Genomic DNA, 22,445 nt, shown 5'->3' with positions numbered 1-22,445 from the left:
TTTTTGTTTTACTTTTTTAAACTCTTATGCTGGTAAAAGCAGGTCTTACGCCTGCTTTTACCAGGCGTAAGATTTCTAAGGGTTTTCAGCGGGCGGAGGTTCTGCGGAAAGTAGCACTCTCCCCCCGTAGAGGCCCTTCTCCAGGGCAGGCGGATGATCTGTCAAGAGGATTCTTGACAGATCGGAAATGCCGGTTTTCAGCGCATGCGCTTCACATGCCTGAAACCGGCATTTCCAATGTCCCTACGGGTGTGTACACAGCCCGTACACACCCGTAGGCATCGGAAAATACGGGCCAGTATTAATGTACTCTAGTTATCTTTACTTTATCTTAAAATATCTCATTAAATGTGGCAGAATTCATGTCATATTTGGATACAGCACCTGTAATTTTTGTGGCAAATCTGTTATTCAGTTTACAAAATGGAACAAAATTTTAAATAGAAAATAGATTTTCTGTTTCCAGTGCAATAATACAGCAACATAATAAGCTGCTTAAGTATAAAAAAGTGTTAGGACACAAAATAGAACAAATAAAGAAAAAAGTTTCAATCATTTCTAGTTTTAAAAACCTGATTATATCATGATGGCCTAGTAGATCGCATAGCTAAGCCTTGCACTTCTAACCGCAGTGCTGTCGGTTTGAAGACGTGATTTAGCAGATGCTGAAACTTGCCTGCCCTCAATAGGAACCTTTGCAAGTTCTCAGTTGGGTTGCTGAATAGAGCACTGTGTGATTATACAGCGCTGCACTGGGGAGGGGGAAAGGGGCAGTGAGGTAAAACTGCCAGAACTAATCCCGCCTTACAGAAGTACACTTTGTGTCATCTGATTACAGAGTACCATTGACTCTAACTACAGAGCAGTCTCCCATCCAATACCTTGGTTAGTATAGAATCAAACATTGGATTCATTGGATCAATCTGATGTCCACATTCATGCCCTCTGTACTATGGCAGTTTCACGAGCTGTTAGTTTGGGAAAAAAATGTTACCGCATGCTGCACAGTGATTTTCCTTCAAACTATCCTTGTTTGCTGTGCAGGAACTGGCTGAAAAAAACTGGGTAAAAAGTAAAGTAAAAAAAACCAAAAACTTTTTGTCTGCACAAGCAGACAGGTAGGCGAAACATTTGTGTGTGGAAGGGTATGCTGGCTGTGGTGTGTGGAAGGGTATGCTGGCTATGGTGGTGGACTGACGGCTGATGGCCATTTTTTTTGGCTCTGACTGTTTTCTTCGCATGCCTGAGTCGATTTGCATCAACTTAGGGTTTGGGAGTTAGCATAGGTTGGTTCAAAAGTTAGATGCCAAGCTCATTTGAAAACAAACAAGATAACAGAGGCGGGCAATTAGGCGCTCCCAGTGGGATACAGCATTGGGAGACCTAAATGGAGAAAAAGCAGGAGTGTGTACATGTGTGTGTATGGGAGGGAGGAAGCTTTGTATAGTTTGATCATTGAGACTCACGCCTGTAGTTTCTCCTCATAGCAAGCACAGTCTGTCTGTTTGTATTTACTTTGTTTGTGGCAACTTTCTCCCTCTTTTTCTCCTCCCCCTCTTCTGAAGACATTGGCCCCTACTGGGGTACGGCTCTAACCAGCCATCCTTCGTGTCGGATTCATGTGTGAGCCTGGACAGTGAGTGTTGGCTAGCTATTTCACCGTGGCAGCCATCACAGCCAAGCCAGATTCTGACAACTACACATGTGCACTTTGCAGCAGAGACCAGAACAAAGCGAAAAGGAGTACAACCTCTGGCTGATTTGTCATCCCCCTTCGTCTAGGGGCACGTAGGCAATTATAGCAAATGCCAGCTTTGCTGAGATAGCTAATTCAGCACAAACGAGGAATTGAACCCGTGACCTTCTGGTTTGTGGTGGTTCAATTACGCGTTGCTTTCACCACTTGTGTCACTGGAGGAATTCATACATGCATTTTTATTACCTATGCAACAGAAATATTGCTTCCAGAAAGATAATTTGAAATGTTATTTTCTCCAATTTGGAACCATTGCATGGACATTAGTGGATGGCAATGATAAATATTATGAATGTGAGCTCCCAGCAGGGAGTCTCACCAGTCTGGAGCACACATCCTGAACAGGCTCCCCACGAATCTCTATCGTTAACTATAATGGATGGAAGATGGTGAGAACTGCACCCACAATTTCCCAATATGGTGAGGCGCCCTTCCAGGAGTGCACATTTTCAAAATTAGCCCTACAGTCTATGGATCTAAATGACAAATATTTTCCCAAAGATGCCTAAAACACACCACCTTAATGATCAGAACTTGCTATTATAGTGGGACCATCTCTGTTACAAAATGGTCAGGTACAAAATGTAATGATACAATTTTTAGTATTGTGATTTCTCATCATTTCATATATTGACATAAACTTACAGGGTTCTTTACCATGGCTCCTCCCACAGCCCTCACTGCTTTTGAATTGCCTGCCACTGTTGCTAGCTGCTTGTATGAGACCATTTCTCCGAATTTCACGTCACTCATCAGGTTCATCAACACGCTGCAGGTGAAGGTAGCTGAAGGAAAGAAGAGCGAACACTGTTCAGGTGGTTTACAACTACCAACTGTTCATGCACATTCACCGACCACTTGAATATTAATGACCACGAAACCTTCTTCAGCACTCGGTCGCTTTGTTAAAAAAGGACGTTTCACACAGTTACCAATTTAATTCTTAAATTGTTGATAGCATATTGGCCGTAATTTAATTTGGAGGTGGGTCAGGAGCAAGGGGGCGGGGGGGGTGCTGGAAAGCGGTCGGGAAACCCGGGAGAATGGGTATCCCGCAGGCCCTGCCGAATTTAATGGCAGGGCCTGATTAGCATTTCAAAGCACTGATTCCCACCCGCGGCCATCCAGATGGAGAGGCTGATTTGCTGTTGGGTGGGTAGGCCTGTGGCACCAGGTCGCAGAGAGTAGGGAGGGAGGAAGGAATCGGGCGGGGGGGGGGGGGAAATCGGAGGCCGGAGGGGGATTGGGGGCCGGGGAATGGAGACCAGAAGAGGATTGGAGGCCAGAGGGGGGAGGTCGGAAAGGAATTGGGGGCCGGAGGGTGATTGGAAGGCCGGAGGGGGGGGGGGGGGGCGGAGATCGGGAGGCGAGAGAGGGATTGAGGGCTGGGGTTCAGAGGCCGGGGGGTGGGGGAAATCAGAGATTGGAGGCCTCGTTGGTGTGTTGGAGACCTCGGGGGGCAGATCGGAGGTCTCGGAGGGGGTGTCCAATTGTGGGGAGTTGGCAAGGCAAGTATGCTGGATCCAGCAGGTAAGTGGAAAGTCACCTACCTCCTGGATCCAGCAGTCCCTCTCCTTCCTTTAGCTGGCCTGGGAAACCTGACCAGCCAGAGTTAAATATAAATTGGTAGATCACCATGAGGCACGTAGCCTCATTATAATATTTAAATGGCAGCCTGCCTCCTGGAAGCGGGTTGGCTGTCCACCCCCGTTAAAACTGGAAGTGAACGGGTTGGGGTCGGGATTCAGATTTTTAACTCTTTACTCTCCCGTCCGTCCACGCTTTTTGGGGTTAAAATTCCCCCCTCATCATGTAGAATAGTATTTATTAGTATAAATTTATATTCGTGAATCATTTTAATACTGATAAGATAATTTTAATATGGGTACAATAATATCAGTGTTTGCAAACATTTGCCAAAATGTACTATATTTGTTGCCTTTGGTATAATCTAGCAAACACTGTTGTATTCATATAGATGGCATGTTTGAAAAGCAGAAGGTTGTAAAGGGAAAGTTTAAGGTGAATGTCAGGAAATACAAATAAAAACAAAAAATGTAAAAGCTAGAAACACACAGCAAGCAACATCTGTAAAAAGAAAACATTTGGGTGTGTACATTTTCTCAGAATTGAAGAAATAACCTGATTTTCTCTTTACAAATGCTGACACAGCCATTGTGTATTTTTAGCATTTTCTGTTTTTATATCAGGAAATACTACTTAATAGAGGGGATCAAGAGGTGGAATGGGATGTCAGGAACATGGGCTCATTTAAGAAATAGGTAGATGCTGTAATAGGAAGAATGCAGGGTTAGTAGTTTGGAAAGAGGATATTAAATGGACCAAGAGTCTTCCTCATCTGGAGCTATCTTGCGGCCTTCAAAGAATAATTGATCTCTGCATGTGTTTAGATCTAATGCAATGTTTACTTAAACAGATTAAATACAGCAGCTGTTACATGGATTCTACAAGGAGCCAATAGGAAAGATATCATGGCCTAGAAATTTGGCTGCATAGCACCTGTTTTTCAGGCGTTAAGTGGCCTCCTAAGCTTCCAAATATTTCAGGCAGGAAGCACACGTACATTACGAGCTAAAGGTGCGCTGCCTACCATATTGGTAAAGAACAAAAAATCAGCGCGCAGTTCCCATGCCTGAAACAGGTGTTAGATCCTTTGCATATGCAAATAAGGGGCCTGACACCTGATTGAGCCCCCCCCACTGTAAGATTGGTTTGACCTGAGGCAGCCAGCAGCAGGAATATATGCAGGAGTGCTCCTCCCAACCTCATGTTAAAAGAATGCAGGCCACTGCCAGCCACTTGTTCTCCACCCGATCTTCACTGCTCCACTACCCCACCGTCTCCTGATCAGTGACCCTCCCTCCCCCGATCGCTGTTGCTCCCGCTCCCTCATCGCTGCTCCCGCATCGCTGCCCCCAGCCCCCGATTGCAGGCCCTCCCTCCACTCCGATCACTCCCTGCGCCCGAATTCCTAGGTCAATATCTTACCAATGAAATGGAGCACTTGTGAGTATGGGTCACTTGTGAAAGACGTACATTAATTTGTTGTTACTAATGAGCATCTCTCCAGTGGTGAGGCTGACCATAACCAAGTTGTGATCTTCACTCATGAGTTATTTGGTCACCACCCGTTGTGCAGATATTTATAATAATCACACATCTCTGACATTTCCATTATATCTTTACAATCAATGAGAGTGTGCAATATTTTTTGGACTGTAACATAGGGTTCTGATCAACGTTCCCGCTAACCTGTGTGGCCATGAGGCCGCGCAGCTGTCTGCCGGTCCCGCGCAGCCCGGGACTGGCTTTTCCAATGTGAAATTTCGCGCATGCGTATAACTTTGAATGGACCGTGCAGCCAAATTTAAAATTAGGGGACACATTGGTTCTGATAACTGTGTAAATGGCTCAATTTTTGCTCTTATTATTTGACATAATCGAAACATCACAAATGTATTACAACATGAATAGAGAGAGATAGAGAAAAAAAATAACCTTCCACTGTAGCATACAATAAAATATGCTGTTCAAACCATGCAATACTACAGTACAGGAGTTCAAACTACATGCCTGGATCATTGGAACATGACATTTTTCACTGTTTCTCAAGACATCTGCTATTGGTAAAAAAAATTGCCCCTCCCCCCATGATCTCCAGCTTCAGAAAGCAAAAAAGCAGATCTAAGTTTCAAATTTTGCTCTTGTGGTGTGCAACTTCATCTCGACCCCTTGATATGCAACTGCTTTGCAACATACCCCGGCCTATGCTTTACTCGAGGAGTACCATATTCATAATCTCATGCATTTTTCATAATCTCACTCATTTTTTATTCTCTATATACTTACTTGTCTTTTTTATAAAGGATCCCATAGATTTTTTTTAGATTATATCATTTTATGGTGTAACATTGACCACTTTATGGCATCATAAGGCAGCTATGCCCTTCAGTCTTTAACTATTTTAACAGAATTTAAAAAGTGACCAACTGTGACTAATGAGGCCTTCACCAAGCATGGGATGAAGTTGATATACTACACCAAGTAAGTCATTGCCAATCAGAACAATTAAAAATGGTCAATTACAAAGCACTGGAAATACACAGGTATATTGATATTTGAAAGTGAAAAGAGAGGTTAATGTTTTGGGTGAAGACCCTTCACCAGAAATGATGTAGTACAGACCCATTTGACAGCTGACCACAGCAAAGAGCGGAAGTAAAGGTCAAGAATACAGATACGTTAACTACTTTTACAAAGACTTTAATTGGCATTCAAAATGTTACAGATGAAAAATGCTGGAAGACATACAAAGGCCATCTCAGTCAGTCTGTTACAGGGCATTAAAAACACAGAAGGCAAGAGGAAAACCTCCAAGGTGGAAGGGCTGTCAGTGAAAGAATCAGGAAGGAAAAGAAAAACAAGAAACTCTTGTATTTACATGGTTCTTCCTCATAGCTCTCAGCAACATCTCAAAGTGCTTTACAAGCAGTGGATTATTTTGAACGGCAATTGTGTAGACAGGGAAGAGGCCATTAGAGTGGGAGGAAGCTCGTGTGGTGTGTAAACAACTGCATAGACCAGTAGGACCGAACGATCTTTTTCTGTGCTGTAGATTCCATGGCCGCGATTTCACCATCGGAGGCGGGATCGTGGCGGAAGAGGTCGTTGGTGGGTCCCGGTCCCGCTCCAGTCTCCAGCCCGCTCTGTGAAAAGGATTTTCCCCTGATGGGGCTTGTTAAGCCCACCCTGCGAGGTTCCCGGCCAATTAACAGGAAGCGGGTCTGATGACGTCCTTAAAGGGGCCATGTTCAAATTGATTTTGACAGTTCTGCTGTCAGTGTTCTGCAGCATTGAGGTGCTGCAAACACTGACAATGACTGCACAGAGGTGGACGGCTGTACCCAGGCTCTCCCATGACTCCCTGCTTATGGAGGGAGTCACAGCATGCAGGGAGGTCCTCTTCCCTTCCCATGGGCGGAAGAGACCTCCCCAGATGATCAACGCAACCTGGCTGCACATTGCACAGGAGGGCAGAAGCAGGGATGTCGTCAGGAGGACCAGGCTGCAGTGGCACAAGCCTTTTAATGATCTGAGTAGATCACGAAATGTTACTGCCACGCTACACTCAACCTCATCCTGCTGTGCCACTCATCACATCCACATCTCTCTGCCTTCCCTACCCTACTCCTGCACATCTTTACTCACACCAACTTACCTTGCACCTCCATCCATCCCTCTCTATCTCCATTATCACTTCCCCATCTCACGAGCCACCCATCACACCCTTCAACCTACTGCAAGCATACCAACTAACAATACACTAGGGTAGGCACTTGAGAGGTTTAGCCAATGTCCATGTGAAGTTTCTGTTAATGTGTTTTCAAACATTGAACCCACAACCTTCTGACTCAGAGGCGAGAGTGCTGCCCACTGAGCCACGGCTGACACTCAGTACTACACTGGAGTATCAGTTTTTATCATGTGCTCAAGTCTTGGAGTGGCGGTTGAATTCACAACCTACAGATCCAAGGTAAGAATGCTACCAACTAAGCCAAAGCGACATTGGAATGGAAAATCAGGAAGACTTCTAAGATCCGAAGGTGCTGAAGTCAATATTCAGATCACAGGAACAAAGATTAGGAGTAATAGATGAGATATGAAGAGTGATTCTGTGCCTCTGTGCTCAGAGGGGGAAGCCATACTCACCTGGAGCATGGCTAGCGGTATCAGGGCTGCAATGTTGTACTCCTATCTTTGACCTGCACCCCCTCTTGAGCATGGGACGACAGAATCGCGCTACTATTCCATAAGTTTGCACTGAGGTTTGTTAGAGCAACGTGAGAGATTAAAGATGTTAAGGTGAGAGTGAGAATGGAGATGAGAGTTGAAGTTGGAGGCCACAGGAAGGTCAGGATCGTGCCTGCAAACTGAACAAAAATGCTTAGTAAAGCATTCATTCAATCTATGTTTGGTCTCCCTAATGTAAAGGAGACTGCAGCAAAAGCAGCAAATCCCTTGCTTTTCCTACTTGATTCCTCCATTTACATTCTATTGTGCTCCTCCTGCCATCTTAGAACTGCTTTGCTCACTTGTTTTTCGGATACCTTTTCACAGTCAGACTGCGATGACCTTTACATATTCAGCACTTTTTTCCTCTTTTCAGCATTTAAAAAAATGCTTACAAGCTACTAAATCCATTAGTTGCCTCTTTGTTAAAGTAGTTAGCATATGTGTACTTTAAACCTTTACCGGTTGTTCGCCCCTCTTTGCATTGGCGAGGGTTATAAAGGGGCTCTCCTGTCTCCACTGTACTATTCTGACAAAAGGATCACCACCCAGAACATCCATTCTCTTTCATGTGCTATCAGAATTGTTGTGCATTTCTCAGTCAGGACAACAACGGGATCACCAAGATTGGGCTTCGAAGGGAATAAAGAATAAGCAGCCAGAGTTCCCCCTCTGTAGTGTCCGAGGATCAATAATACTCAGACTGCAGGAGAACAATAAAACAGGTATTTACTGAACAGGGAGTAATTCAAGACTGAAATACAGAAGCCTGCTATGGCTTTATATACAGGGGTGGTCACTGCCGGTACTGCAGCATAGAATCAGTTCTTCTCTTTAAGGTACATACACAATTCCTCCCCTTTTAGATAAACAGTACATAACATTCATTTAACAACTAAATAATAACTAATTACAATTACAATTTTCTCTGTACTATATACATCAACTGAAATAATCATTTATAAGTTCAGTCTTTGAGGAGGCATCCTGATCCTGACTGGATAGCGCCTTTCTCGAGTATCCTGTTCTTGCGGCGGAGTTGATTCTGGCTCATTGTCATTGGTTGGTTCGTCAGCTTCCAATACCACTGCTTCTGAGGTAGACGCAATCTGTACTTCGGGTTGATTACCAGGTGCACCTGCTCGTGGTATGGGTTTGGCTTGTTCCTGTGACTCTAGAATCTGGTCAGCATGGCGTCTCACGATGCTCTCTCCAACGTCCACTGTGTACATTAGTGGTCCCTGCTGTGTGCATATCGTTCCTGGCTGCCATTTTTCTGTTCGGTAGTCGCGGGCCAAGACTGGTTGCCCTATCTTGAAGCTCCTGGTTGGCTTCTCATTTATGTGCTGGAATTGCTTATCCTCAACATCTCGTCTTATGTTTGGTTTGAACAAATCCAGGCGACATCTTAGCCTTCGGTTGAAGAACATTATGGCTGGAGCTTGGTTGGTGACTGCATGTGTCGCATTCCGGTAAGCAAACAAGAAATTATCCACCTTGTGTTGTAGTGGTATGTCGTCATTATGCATTGCCTTTATTGCCTTTTTAAAGGTCTGAACAAACCTCTCAGCCAATCCATTTGTGGCTGGATGATATGGGGCAGATGTGTAATATTTCACCCCATTATTCCTCAGAAACCTCCGGAAATCCTCGGACACAAACTGTGGCCCATTGTCGGAGCAAATCTGTTCTGGCAAGCCATTCCTGGCGAAGATGGTCCGTAGGACTGCAATAGTTTTCTCCGTGGTGGTGGAGGACATTTTGATGACCTCTGGCCATTTCGAATGGGCGTCCACAGTGATTAGGAACATTGAGTCCATAAATGGACCAGCAAAATCAATGTGTACCCGTTGCCATGGAGATGAGGGCCACTCCCATGGATGTAGCGGGGCCTGTGGTGGAGCGTTTTGGACCTTCTGGCATCCTGTCCATCTCTTGGTCATATCCTCAATTTCTTTATCGATTCCCAGCCACCACACAAACGCCCTGGCTAGGCTCTTCATTTTTACCCCTCCCAGATGACCCTCATGAAGCTCATTGAGCACTCTATCTCTCAACTTGGGTGGAATTACCACTCGGGGTTCACACATCAAGGTCCCCCGGCACACTGACAGCTGTTCTCTCCTTGGCGAGAATGCTGGCAACAGTGAGTTGCCATATGCTGGCCATCCCTTCACCGTCAAATCATAGACCCGAGAGTGTGTCGGGTCATTTCGGGTTTCCTTCTCTATACTTGAGTTTGTAACAGGTAGACATTCAACCATAGTCGCATGGAATATCTCAACAGGGTCCACTGCAGGTGCTTCCTCTACCATAGGCAACGGTAGGCGCGACAGCCCATCAGCGTTTCCATGCTGTTTCGTACCCTTGTACTCAATATCGTACTGATGTGCCCCTAGAAAGAGTGACCATCTTTGCAGCCGTTGTGCCGTCATCACCGGAACGCCCTTCTTTGGGTTAAAAATGGAGACCAGGGGCTGATGATCAGTCAGTAGGGTGAATTTCTGCCCTTGCAGATAGTGATTGAACTTCTTCACCCCCCCACACCAGGCTGAGGGCCTCCCTGTCAATCTGGGCGTAGTTACGCTCGGCTGAGGTTAACGAGCGCGACGCAAAGGCTATTGGCCTCTCTGAACCGTCAAGGAATTTGTGTGACAGCACCGCTCCGATGCCGTAGGGAGACGCATCACATGCTAACCGAATCGGTAGTGTTGGATTGTAGTGGGCCAATACTTCTTTTGAAGTGATTAGGCATTTACATTTCTGAAAGGCACGCTTACACTCATCACTCCATTTCCATGTTACTCCAGTTTGCAGTAGGGCGTTCAGTGGGTGCAGAATTGTAGATAAATTCGGCAAGAACTTATGGTAGTAGTTCACCAACCCGAGGAACGACCTCAGTTGCGACACATTTTCCGGTGCTGGAGCCTTGACTACAGCCTCAATCTTGTCCGGCGACTTATGCAACCCTTCCTCATCAATCATGTGGCCACAATACGAGATTTGTCTCCTGAAGAACTCGCATTTGGGGCGGTTGGCTCGTAGCCCATATTCCTGTAATCTCGTGGGCACCTGCTCCAGGTTGGCAAGGTGTTCACTGTCATTTTCACCCGTAACCAGGATGTCGTCCAAATAACACTGGGTCCCCGGGATCCCTTGCAGGACTTGTTCCATCGCCCTCTGCCAAATAGCCGGGGCTGATGCTACCCCGAATACCAGTCGATTGTACTGGTAAAGGCCTTTGTGAGTGTTTATCGTGAGATATTTCCTAGACGCTTCTTCCGCCTCCATTTGTAGATACGCTTGGGCCAGATCAATCTTTGTAAAGCGTTTCCCTCCAGATAGTGAGGCGAAAATATCTTCTATCCGTGGAAGTGGATATTGTACTGTGTGCAGGACTGGGTTCACAGTTACCTTGAAGTCCCCACAGATGCGGACCTTCTTCGGCTCCCCAGGCGTGCTGCTCAATGATTTCTTCATTACAGGAACGATGGGTGTGGCCCACTCGCTCCAGTCCACCTTGGACAGCACACCCGAATGCTCCAGACTCTCCAGCTCTGCTTCAACGGCTGGGCGGATCGCGTAAGGTACCGGTCTGGCCTTAAAAAAATTTTGGGTTTGCGTTATCTTCGATTTTTATCATTGCCGTTACTCCTTTTAGAGTCCCAAGTCCTCGTTGGAACACCTCTTTCGCGTCAGTTAGAATTTTTGACAGTCGTCCAGGTGTGACGTCATCATCCTTTTTATCAGTCACAGTTAGCGCCTGAATGGAATGCCAATCCAATTGTATTTTTCGGATCCATTCACGTCCCAATAATGGTGGTCCTCCATCTGGTAGTATATATAGATACAGTTTCTGTGTTTCCTTGCCGTTGTATTCAACTGGCACCCTTATTTTTCCTCTGGGGTAGACTTTTTGCCCCGTGTATGTCTTCAATACAATGGACGTGTCCTTCAAGGGTATGTCTGAGAATAGCCGCTCATAGTCTCGTCGATTCATGACAGTTAGAGCTGATCCTGTGTCCAATTCCATCTTTACTGGGGACCCTGCTATCATGAGGGTGACCCAAATGGTTCGGTGATCCTCCTTTGCGATCACATTGTGTAACTTTAGACAACTTAGTCTCCTGCTCCCGGAGTCCTTATCACTCTCCTGATCTTCCGATCTACTGTCTGTCAATTTCTTTACTTTCTTGTACTTTTCCTTAGTAGTTCTTGTAGTGTTGGTTTTCTTTCCCGACCTGCAGACTCTTGCTATGTGTCCCATTTTCCCACATTGCCTGCATACTTTGTCCTTAACCCAGCAGTCCTTTTGATCATGGGTTGTTCTGCCGCAGCGATAGCACTTTTCTGCTCCATACGCCATTTCATTAGCGCTGTATTCCTGTGGTTTCTGTTGTATTTCCGCAGCTCCCCGTGCTGCTGCTTCATAGGATACTGCCACGCTGAAAGCCTGTTCTAGCGTCAGGTCCTTTTCCGAAAGTAGTCGTTTCTGGGTTCCTTCATTCTGGAGCCCGCAGACAAACTTATCCCGCAAAGTGTCTGCCAGTCCTGCTCCGAACTGGCAGTGCTTCGATAACTTGCGTAGTTCCGTAAGATAGTCAGCATTGCTCTCATCTTTGTGCTGGTTTCTTTTATGGAACTTGAATCTTTCTGCTATCAGCAGCGGTGTAGGGTTTAGGTGTTCCTGTAAGATATTAACAATCTCCTCAAAACTTTTCTCCATTGGTTTAGCTGGGGTAATTAAATTCCGCAATAGGCCGTACGTTCTCGCGCCCATCAAATGCAATAATACCGACGCCTTCTTTCCATCGGCCACCTCATTTGCCTCACAGTACACTTCAATTCTTTCCACATACGTGGTCCAGTCTTCTACCTCGTTGTCGAAAGCAGTGATACTGCCACTTTTCGGCATCTTGGGTGATTTAAAATGGCACCTCCCGCGCTTTTTCTTCTTCACCAATGAATTAAAATGGCGCCTCCCGCGCTTTTCCTTCTTCCCGAATGGAATAAAATGGCGCCTCCCGCGTTTTTCCTTCTTCCCCTTGCTGCCACGCTGCTCCTAGTGTTCTACAGGGTAATGGCGGCGACCCGCGGCTTCGGCGCATCTCACTTTTCCTTCCCCACATTCTATCCTCTCCACGCTGCCCTGTTCTTGAGCACCGACCGTGCCCTGTGCGCTCCACCCTCTCTCTCTCTCTCTCTCTTTTCCTCCCGACGACGCTGCACGGCCCCTTTGCAGAGCCGCTCGGTCGAGCCCGAGCCCGCCGCAGTCCGGAAGGGTCAGCGCACTACCTGCTACCAGCACGACTTGCTGGAACACCTCGACTGGGGAGCCAGGCCCAGCTCTCCACAGCCTCCCCTGCAAATCTCCGATGGATCCCTGGGCGGTTGCCCGCGGTCAACGCCCGCCGTTCTGACTTCGACCTCCAAGAAGCTTCTCTTCAGGGAAAAGATCCCCGTGAGGTGATGCAGTACTGCAGGTGAGTTCAAACCTGCCCGTCGTCAGTGTAGTGTCCGAGGATCAATAATACTCAGACTGCAGGAGAACAATAAAACAGGTATTTACTGAACAGGGAGTAATTCAAGACTGAAATAGAGAAGCCTGCTATGGCTTTATATACAGGGGTGGTCACTGCCGGTACTGCAGTATAGAATCAGTTCTTCTCTTAAAGGCCCATACACAACACCCTCCTGACTGTTACCCAGCACCTCCCTTTGGAAGAATGTGTTTCCATGTGTGTTCTCACAATGTACAAAGGGAAAGAGTTGTGAGTGTGTCTCCCCACCAGTGTGGGCTGAGCGGCACAGCAGAAACTGCTGAACCCAAGTAGTTTCCAGTTGTGAGTTGATTAAGAAAGTAATACTCCCATTTTCCTGGCTGATTTTATTGCGTGTTGTGGCTTTACTTCTACAGCTTCTGGCAGAAGCCCCATTCTAGATACTCGGGCTTCCTCATAGTTGCACCTGAACAAACACAATGAACCTTATAATGTCTCATGAGTTAAAGTAGATATTCATTCTGCAGTTTATAATAAAAGAATAAAAATAAAACTGCCCATTTCAAAGCAAACTGTCTCTGTCCCGATCATCATGCATCCTTATTAGTTATGCAAATCTATTCACTACAGTTCCTGTCACCCATTAACTGTTACACTACACACAGGAAGCACCAATATCTATGGTAGGAATACATCCATAAAACTTAATTTTAAACTTATTTTATGTTGTAGCTTTTCCCCCCTTTATTTAGTAATCCAGAAGCCCCCTGCCATTGTTTGGTGCTGAGAAGCTGCTCATTGTTTCCAAGCACGATAAGCGAGCCTGATGCATCTGTTACTCAATGCAAATCCTCCCAGAGTATGTAGAAAGAATCTGTGGCTACTAGCTGCTCAATATGATTTTAATACCAGAAAAAAATAACAAAATTGTAAGTTAACATTTAGGGTGGTCGACCATTATTCATATTCTGTGTTGATATTTGTATATTCTATTTATAAAGGAGCTTGTTCTTTCAGTCCTTTTGTCAATTAAAAGACTTATTCATGGTTTCTCTTTACTATCAATCAAAATATAACACTACGCATTGAATCAGTAACTGTATTAACAGTTTGAGACCAATCACTGTCCAGCCCTATGAATTATCTGCTTCTCTTCAAATGTGTATACTACTGTCTTTTAACATTGTTAGAGTCAAAGGCTTCAATTTTGTGACTTTGCGCTTGTTCTGTTTCAAAGTGAAGACATTAAGCATATTTTTTTATTAGTTCCTGGGATTTGGGCGTCGCTGGCAAGGCCAACATTTATTGCCCTTCCCTAATTGCCCTCGAGAAGGTGGTGGTGAGCCGCCTTCCATAACTTTGTGATGGTTTGGTACAACTGAGTGGCTTGCTAGGCCATTTCAGATGGCAGTTAAGAGTGAAGCACATTGCTGTGGGTCTGGAGTCACATATTGGCCAGACTGGGTAAGGACGGCAGATTTACTTCCCTAAAGGACATTAGTGAACCAGGTAGGTTCGTGGCTGGCAGTATCGTGGTCACCATTACTGATCCTGGCTTTTTATTCCAGATTAATTTAATTAACTGAATTTAAACTCCCCAGCTGCTGTGGTGGGATTTGAACTCATGTCTTAGGATCATTAGTCCAGGCATCTGGATTTCATGTCCAGTAACATAACCACTGTGCTACCGTTCCTGATAATTTCAGGATTATCAAAGAACGGTGAGGGTTAGTCAGAGGAATATTTTTCACACAGGCGGTTTTTAGAATGTTTTACCCCAAGTGGCTATTGAGACAGAGATTATAACATTGTTTAAAATCAAATCTGAAAAGGAAGAGTAGTGAAGGATTTGGGGATAGGGCAGCAAAATGGGATTAGGGTAGATAGCTCCAGTAGGAGAGTGAGCAACAGCACAGACTTGAAGGGCTGAATGACCTTCTTCTGTGCTGTAATTTCTATGACTTAATGAAGGACGTGTGAATCTTGTACATTTAGTGCCATATTTTTCCGTGTCTATTTTTCTTAAGGTCTGCGAGGGTTAAAGTTCAAGGCCTGGATTTTCCTTTGGGGTGGGTCTTCTGTGGAAGTGGGGGGGGGGGGGGCAAGGTAGGACATCTGCTCACTGCCCTGATTCCGTCGGTGTTCTCAGCCAGTTTCCTCCATTGGGCCTTATTAAAAATGCAGAGCGGTCTCCGAGTGTGATCTCTGCCACCAAGAAAGAATCTGCCACTGCAAATGGAAGGAGGAGGAGGTATCTTAAAGGTGTCACAGGATCCCTGAAGTGGCATTTGCAACAAAATTTACAAGGCTCTCAAGTAGCCACGGGACCTCTGAAAAGAGATAATGGAGAGATATGGAAAAGCAAACTACTAGACCCTCTTCCTCCAACATTATGCTGAGCAGCATTGCTGCCACTGCCCCAGGGGCTACTGGCATCCTCTCGGCTGGTGGTCCCTGGAGTTGGAAGTGGCACATACAGGCAGTAGGTAGGTATGCCGGGTGGGTTGCTAAACTCCACTTTCCAGTGGTCTTCACTGCTAGGCTGTGGGGAAGGGGAGCCGAATTTAGGTCAGGGTGGGGATGCGGCAGTAGACATCTCTGTACAATTGTCCTGCATTTTCTCCCACTACTCCATCCAATGGTATAGCTGAGGAAAAACCAGACGGTGAGAAAGTGCAGAACCAAAGTCTGTGGAAAATGAGTTTAAAAGGTTTTCAGTAAAACAGAGGAGTTTAACTATTAACCCATATGGAAGACAAAACACAGCCATGAGATGATTATTTGTATCTAATTTTTTACAACTAATTATCAGTAATCACAAGCTACAGTTGAATATACTGTTGCAAATTAACTGTAGTATTAATATGGAGTACATCAATAATTACTACCAGCAGAAATTAAAATATTGTGCTACTAAAATTTCATGATCTAATAAATATTCATATTTATATCTAAATGTATTTGCAGTCTCACTGCACTTATGCTTCCATATTTTTTATGTCTATTAGCAATTCACATTCTAAACATATTCGCCATTCCATTCCAGTTTTAATTTTGCAATACAAGCCACCATTTTGCGTATGTTTAATGGCCAAGATGGCAGTGACACATGCAGTACTTGGCAAGTCGTGCCAATAGATCTAGAGGCATGAAATGATGCCAGCTGCAGTAAGAGCAGCCATCAGAGGTTGGTATTCTGTGCAGCACTGTGATTGCAGAACACCACCACACAGGAGAAGGATGGTACGGAAAAGTGCCAAAAGGGTCGCTTGCCTTTTGCAGGGAGATATCACATACGAAGAAAAAACAAGTTGCAATTTGTTGTCTTCTTTTGTAGCACAAGTTTTACATCGCTCTAAGAGGCTGGGTGCACTGGGACAGAGCCTGGCTGTCCCTGACGTTTCCGAGGTCACAGAACCTTGTCCCATGTAGCAAACACGCTGGTAGCACGTTTTCAAAATTGTGATTTCTGATATTGTATATTGCTTCTCGGTTTAAATTTCTTGTGACACAATAAAATCTTTGTTACCATTACAGAAAGAAGTACAGGTGCACACAGAATGTGCACTGCCCCATACAAAACAACTGTTTATCATCAATTTCCATTATTATCCATGTGTAAAGGCAGAGGAGTTGTAGACAACAAATTTAAGATTACGAAAGGGTTTGATAGGGTAGACGTAGAGAAGATGTGTCCACTTGTGGGTGAGACGAGAACTAGGGGCCATAAATATAAGATAGTCACTAATAAATCCAATAGGGAATTCAGGAGAAACTTCTTGGGCTGAATTTTGCCAGAACTCAGAGGGCGGGTTTGGAGGCGGATCCGCTGTCAAAATAGCAAAGATTGACAGCGGGTCGGAAACCCACTGTCAACCTGTTTCCACGCGAGTCTCCCAGGTGTCGGATCTGTCAGTGGAGAACTGACCTGACACCAAGCGGCGGGGGAGACAATTGAGCTCATTAAATGGCTTGTTAAGAGTCAATTTAATGGTATTTTGAGGTTTCCTTCCAATTTTACCTGCTCCCCCACGGGTTACCCATTGCTCGGGGAACACGCCAGCTCACCCTGGCGTGAGGCGAGTCTGCTCTGATGTTTCTGATAAGCTGAGAGCTGCAGAAGTGGTGTAAAGGATGCCATGTTGTAGGTGGTCAGTTTCAGAGCGCAGAAACTGTTGGTTACTGCATTTTTAATACATATAGAGATTTCTTTAGCTTACAAGTGTTTAGAGCCAACTGTATGTCCAGTGCCACCTCATTGGAACAACCTCTCTCACCATGACAGATTGCTTCTGTCATCTCACCTGCAGCTGCCATCTATTGCAGCAACATTGGTGCCCTAAAAACTATCTCACCTTGCTCCTGATTCCTTCCATGCTCAGCCCCAACACCAACATCACCAGGCACACCAGCAGCACCAACCTTCTCCGCCATCACCTGATGCTGCACAGGACATCAGCCCCTGACAACATTGTTGCCCGGGAGCCCAACGATGGCATCACCATGGCCAGATTTACTTCACTTGATGCTGTAAACCCTGGCTGCCACATGATGTACCAGGTTGACACTATCCCACACCAGCACCATAAAGCATCCCTTTAATTTCCAAGGCATTCCATGCACACCCATCACTATAGCGGGGTAGGTGGGTGAGGGAATTATGTCTCAACATTCACTGGAACTCAGTAAGACACTTCTCAAGGTGTGCACAGATCTGTCCAATAAGGTGCAGTGTTGAAAAAATAGATTTCACTGTATGACAACCCATTACCAGAAACTTCACATGGACATTGGCTAAACCTCTCAAGTGCCTATCCTTGTGTGTTGTTAGTTGGTATGCCTGCAGTAGGATGAGGGTGAGTGTGAGTGTTGGCTAGTGAGATGGGGAAGTGATAATGTAGATAGAGAGGGATGGGTGGAGGTGCAAGGTAAGTTGGTGTGAGTAAAGATGTGCAGGAGAAGGGTATGGAAGGCAGAGTGATGGGGACGTGTTGAGTGGCACAGCAGGGTGAGTTTGAGTATGGCTTTGCAGTATCGTTTCATGACCTACGGAGATCATTGAAAGGTTTGCGCCACTGCAGCCAAGGACTCCTGACGACATCCTTGCTTTTGCCCCCCTGTGCAATGTGCAACCAGGCTGCGTTGGTGTCCTGGGAGGTCTCTTCCGCCCTTGGAAGGGAAGAGAACCTCCCTGTGTGCTGTAACTCCCTCCATAAGCATATGGAGGGAGTCATTGGAGAGCCTGGGTGCAGCTGTCCACCTTTGTGCAGTGCTCGTCAGTGTTTGCAGCACCTCAATGCTGTCAAACACTGACAGAACAACTGTCAAACTCAATGTGGCCGTGGTCCCTTTAAGGAAACCGGCTGATGACTCGTCATCAAATGACGTCATCAGATCCGCTTCCTGTTAATTGGCCGGGAAGCCCGCAGTGCGGGCTTAACAAGGCCAATCAAGGGAAAATACCTTTGACAGAACAGCTGGAGCCGGGAGCGGGACCGGAACCCGGCAACCAGCTCTCTCACCATCATCCCACCTCCGCAGAGAAAATCCAGCCCCTTTACTTGGAGAGTGGTTACAACGTGGAACTCACTACCACAGGGAATAGTTGAGGCGTAGAGCATAGATGCATTTAAGGGGAAGCTAGATAAGCACACGAGGGAGAAAGGAATAGAAGGATATGCTGATAGGGTGAGATGAAGGATCAGAGGAGGCTCGTGTGGAGTATAAACACCGACATCTATTGGGCCGAATGGCCTGTTTCTGTGCTGTACATACTTTGTAATACTTTGTAATTTGGCAGAAGTGATTTAGTTGATTATTCAGTTCATTCATATATGCAAATATAGTTTGGTTACAACATGAAAGCATTTTTGAACGATGCCCAGCACACATCCTTAATTAACATTGAGATATGTTTGCTTTCACAAATTTTAGCCTGGCACATACACAGTTGATGTAAATAACATAACTTTTTAAATTTTTCTTCTGGCTGTTTAAAATGCTTTTTAAGCACACTGTTCTACTTCAAACATTTTGAATTGCTGCAATTGAATAATGTCTTTGCATGATAACAGTCTTTGCATCCGTGATGATAACTGGTCACGCAACAGAACAGATTTTACTATATACACACTAAATACAGTAATCAAGATATGAAAGACTAAAATCCCTCATCAAAATCATTGCAAAACTCAAGATAAACATTTTGGCATAAGACAAGGAATTTTGTGAATCCACAGAGGATCCAAACTGGGCATCTATAAATCCACAGTTCATCCTATGAGTGAGGGAAACCAAAGTATGTGGAGATGGGAGGAGAAAAAAAGAAAGATTTGCATTTATACAGTGCCTTTCATGACCTCAGGACGTCCCAAAGCTCTTTACAGCCAATTAAGTACTTTTGAAGCGTAGTCACTGTTGTAATGTAGGAAACTATATATAGAGAGGCACCTAGAAGTAGTTCTGGTAAAAATGTTCTCACATACATGAAGTAAATATCATTTTCCAGGTATGTGAGATAACATGAAGTTATTCCATAAGATTATTTTTTGCATAGAAATTACATTAAAGTAATTGTCATTCCTATTTTATATGTTTTACAATTTCCTTCACATCAACACTGCATGTTCAGTTCAAATTATATATTAATACTGCACTGATGTAATATGCCAGTACTTTATTACACTTTAGCAGCTACTAACTTTATGGCATGGAACAATGCTATTACTTACTACACAGTACATCATAGTTGATATGAATAGTGTTTCATTAAAGGCTGGGTGATGGATTGTGCATTTACAGCAGGAACTGGAATAACGTTTAAGTAGATATTTCAAACGGTACAGTATTTAGAATCTAAAAACCGAGTACTGCCTGTCTATCAGAAAACATAATAACTTTATTGGAACAATCTGATTAATATTATGACCCTAAATGTACTATAACTCAGTATAATCCATGTGTTATTAGAACAGGGTCAGCTTAGGAATTAACTTTTTTGTTCATTAATTTACAAGGATTAGTAGAGGTCACAAGACAGCAAATCTATTTCAGTTTTTATGAATCTGTTTTCAAAATGTACTTAATTTGTGGCACTAGGGTGTCTTTGGGGTTAAGCAGAATGGTATGTCCCTCTAATTGCTTTCTATTCAGAGTAAATTCATTAGATAATGTTCTCTTCAAAATTCATGAATCAATTTAACTGAAGAAACCACATTAACAGCTTTTGGTTCATTAGCACATGTAGTTCTGATACCAAATGACTACTCGTAGGCTTTCTTTAGGCAAACAGATTTTGTTTACAATGATTACTTAAAAGGGATTTGTTCAAAAGCCAGTTTTTTAATGCATTAAAATTGTGACTCATTTTAGAGTGGGTTTGGGAATCTGTCCTCTTAATGAGTATATATCACCGCAAAGAACTACTTTCCTGGTGCCAGGAACCAGCTCCAGGTTCCTTTGGATTTTAGACCCACTAGGGTAGCAGTTTTGGAACTTTACCAAACCCTTGAAATAAAATGAGCAGTCTGTGTAAATACAACTGCAGCGTAGAGTAGCTCTGAAAAACTGCCCGAAACAGATCCAAAAGCATAATTTGCGGGTGAGGCCAAATTGTTATGGGTATCCAAATTTGACTGTACCTTTTCCACTGCTCATACAAATTTGTTTGATAACAATTATCAAAAGGAATACAAGAAACCACTTCACTGAAGGCAGCCTAGAGCAAAACTGCCAAACATGTGACATATGCCAGACATGTTGTATCAGCCCGACAAGTTGCTCACACATGAGTCTTGACCATTTTCACAGTAAACTATGCTGGTCCAGTTGGACTAATGTTTCTAAAGGTGGCCTGCTTGTTTATTATACTAGTGTTGTGTATTATGAGCTAACACTTCTACCTTGCAGTTATTGTTGGAGGCACAGTTGGCCTATGGCACAAGACTCACACGTACACAGCATTTAGCAATGCTGAAACTGCTCCAAGTCAGAACCAGCAGAAGCCATGCACGTGCATAGACCACAGACGGGTAAAAAAAAATTCGACAGAAAGAATACAAAAAACTGACAAGAGAGAGACACAACACATTCAAGGTCTGGTGCACTGCAGCATGGCATCGTAGGATGTGGGTTCGTGACAATAATTTCCCACATGCTGAGTCCCTGACCTTGGCTGTGCTATCATAGGGAGGAAGTGAGCTGAGGTTAAGCCCTTCCCTACATGGAAGAAAACCTATGATAGAACTCAGTGCCCATTGTTCTCACTCACAACCTGAGTAAAATATATTCTATGCTCCGCATTCAGACTTCTCTATATTGAGATGAATACGTTCCGGACCCTGGGGTTAAACAAGTCGTGCACCTCTGGTTCTGACTTTACAATGTAAATAGATGTGATTTATTCTATAAAATATTAATGTTTCAATAGAAAACAATTTCAACTCTCAGTTTTTGGCAGGGAGTGTTTATCCATATTTTAACTTTTTCTTTTATATTTATTGAATAAGATAAAGGTGTTGCAATGCAAACTGAAAACAATCCAGCTCCAGAAAAGATCTATTCAAAAAACAACAAATTATAATCAGAAGCGTACTTAAATCAATAATGCATTCCATAACTTAGAGAACTGCTGGTTTAACTATAAATATTGTATGGTGTTATCGTAGGCCATTCATAGTACATGGATGTTGTCAAGTGATAGGAAGTTACTTGACGATACACCCCAATAAATGCATCCCAAATTTAATATTCGGAACTGAAAATGAACAAATCATTTTTTAAATGAAAGACTATGTGAGTTCTTACACACATCAGCCAGAAACAATCATTAAAATGGTTTTAAAAAATGATATTGTTTAAAGAATTATTTTCCTAAGCTCTCTATACTGTGATTCATACCCTATACCAAAACATACAAAACTACTAACTTCCACTGTTGTGGGCTGTCCTCAGCAATAAACCACTTCTCAATTTACTCATTAAATGTAGGTTTATTTACATGTTTTACCAATGTTCTCCCTTTATCTCCTGAAGGTGCAGAATCTTGCTAGGAGACATTTCCACAGGTGCAGGCAGGCCTTTAGTTCTTGCCTAAGTGGCCATTCTTTCATGCGTAAACCTAGACATTGAGTGCCTCCAGGGTATGCAACTGTATACGGCATCACAGCCAAGCCCAATCTGTTTTCACCCACATGCACTTTCCAAACAGAATCACTGGACATTGATCGGAAATGGGAACTCTGGCTGATACTTTCCTGTGATAGCCCCCTTGCGCTACTCTGGATCAGATCAGCTAGCTCAGGAAAGACTGAAAATCAAACCTGGGAACTTCTGGTCTGCATGGCTTAATTCTACATGACTTAGTGCCTTAACCACAA

General features: G+C 44.2%; 1 protein-coding gene across 1 annotated transcript in view; it reads right to left on the bottom strand.

Annotated features, from left to right (window-relative positions):
* Positions 1–22,445, bottom strand: part of LOC147113508 (methylated-DNA--protein-cysteine methyltransferase-like) — a 442,117-nt gene that overhangs the window by 51,322 nt on the left and 368,350 nt on the right. The window contains exon 5 of the mRNA XM_085994688.1: positions 2,402–2,541. Coding sequence (XP_085850814.1) covers positions 2,402–2,541 — 140 coding nt within the window. The remainder of the gene's footprint in view (positions 1–2,401; positions 2,542–22,445) is intronic.

The sequence above is a fragment of the Somniosus microcephalus genome, chromosome 8, assembly GCF_052327205.1.
Source record: "Somniosus microcephalus isolate GS21.2 chromosome 8, FLI_Smic_1.0, whole genome shotgun sequence".
Taxonomy (NCBI): Eukaryota; Metazoa; Chordata; class Chondrichthyes; order Squaliformes; family Somniosidae; genus Somniosus; species Somniosus microcephalus.
This window is presented reverse-complemented; position numbering and strand designations above follow the sequence as displayed.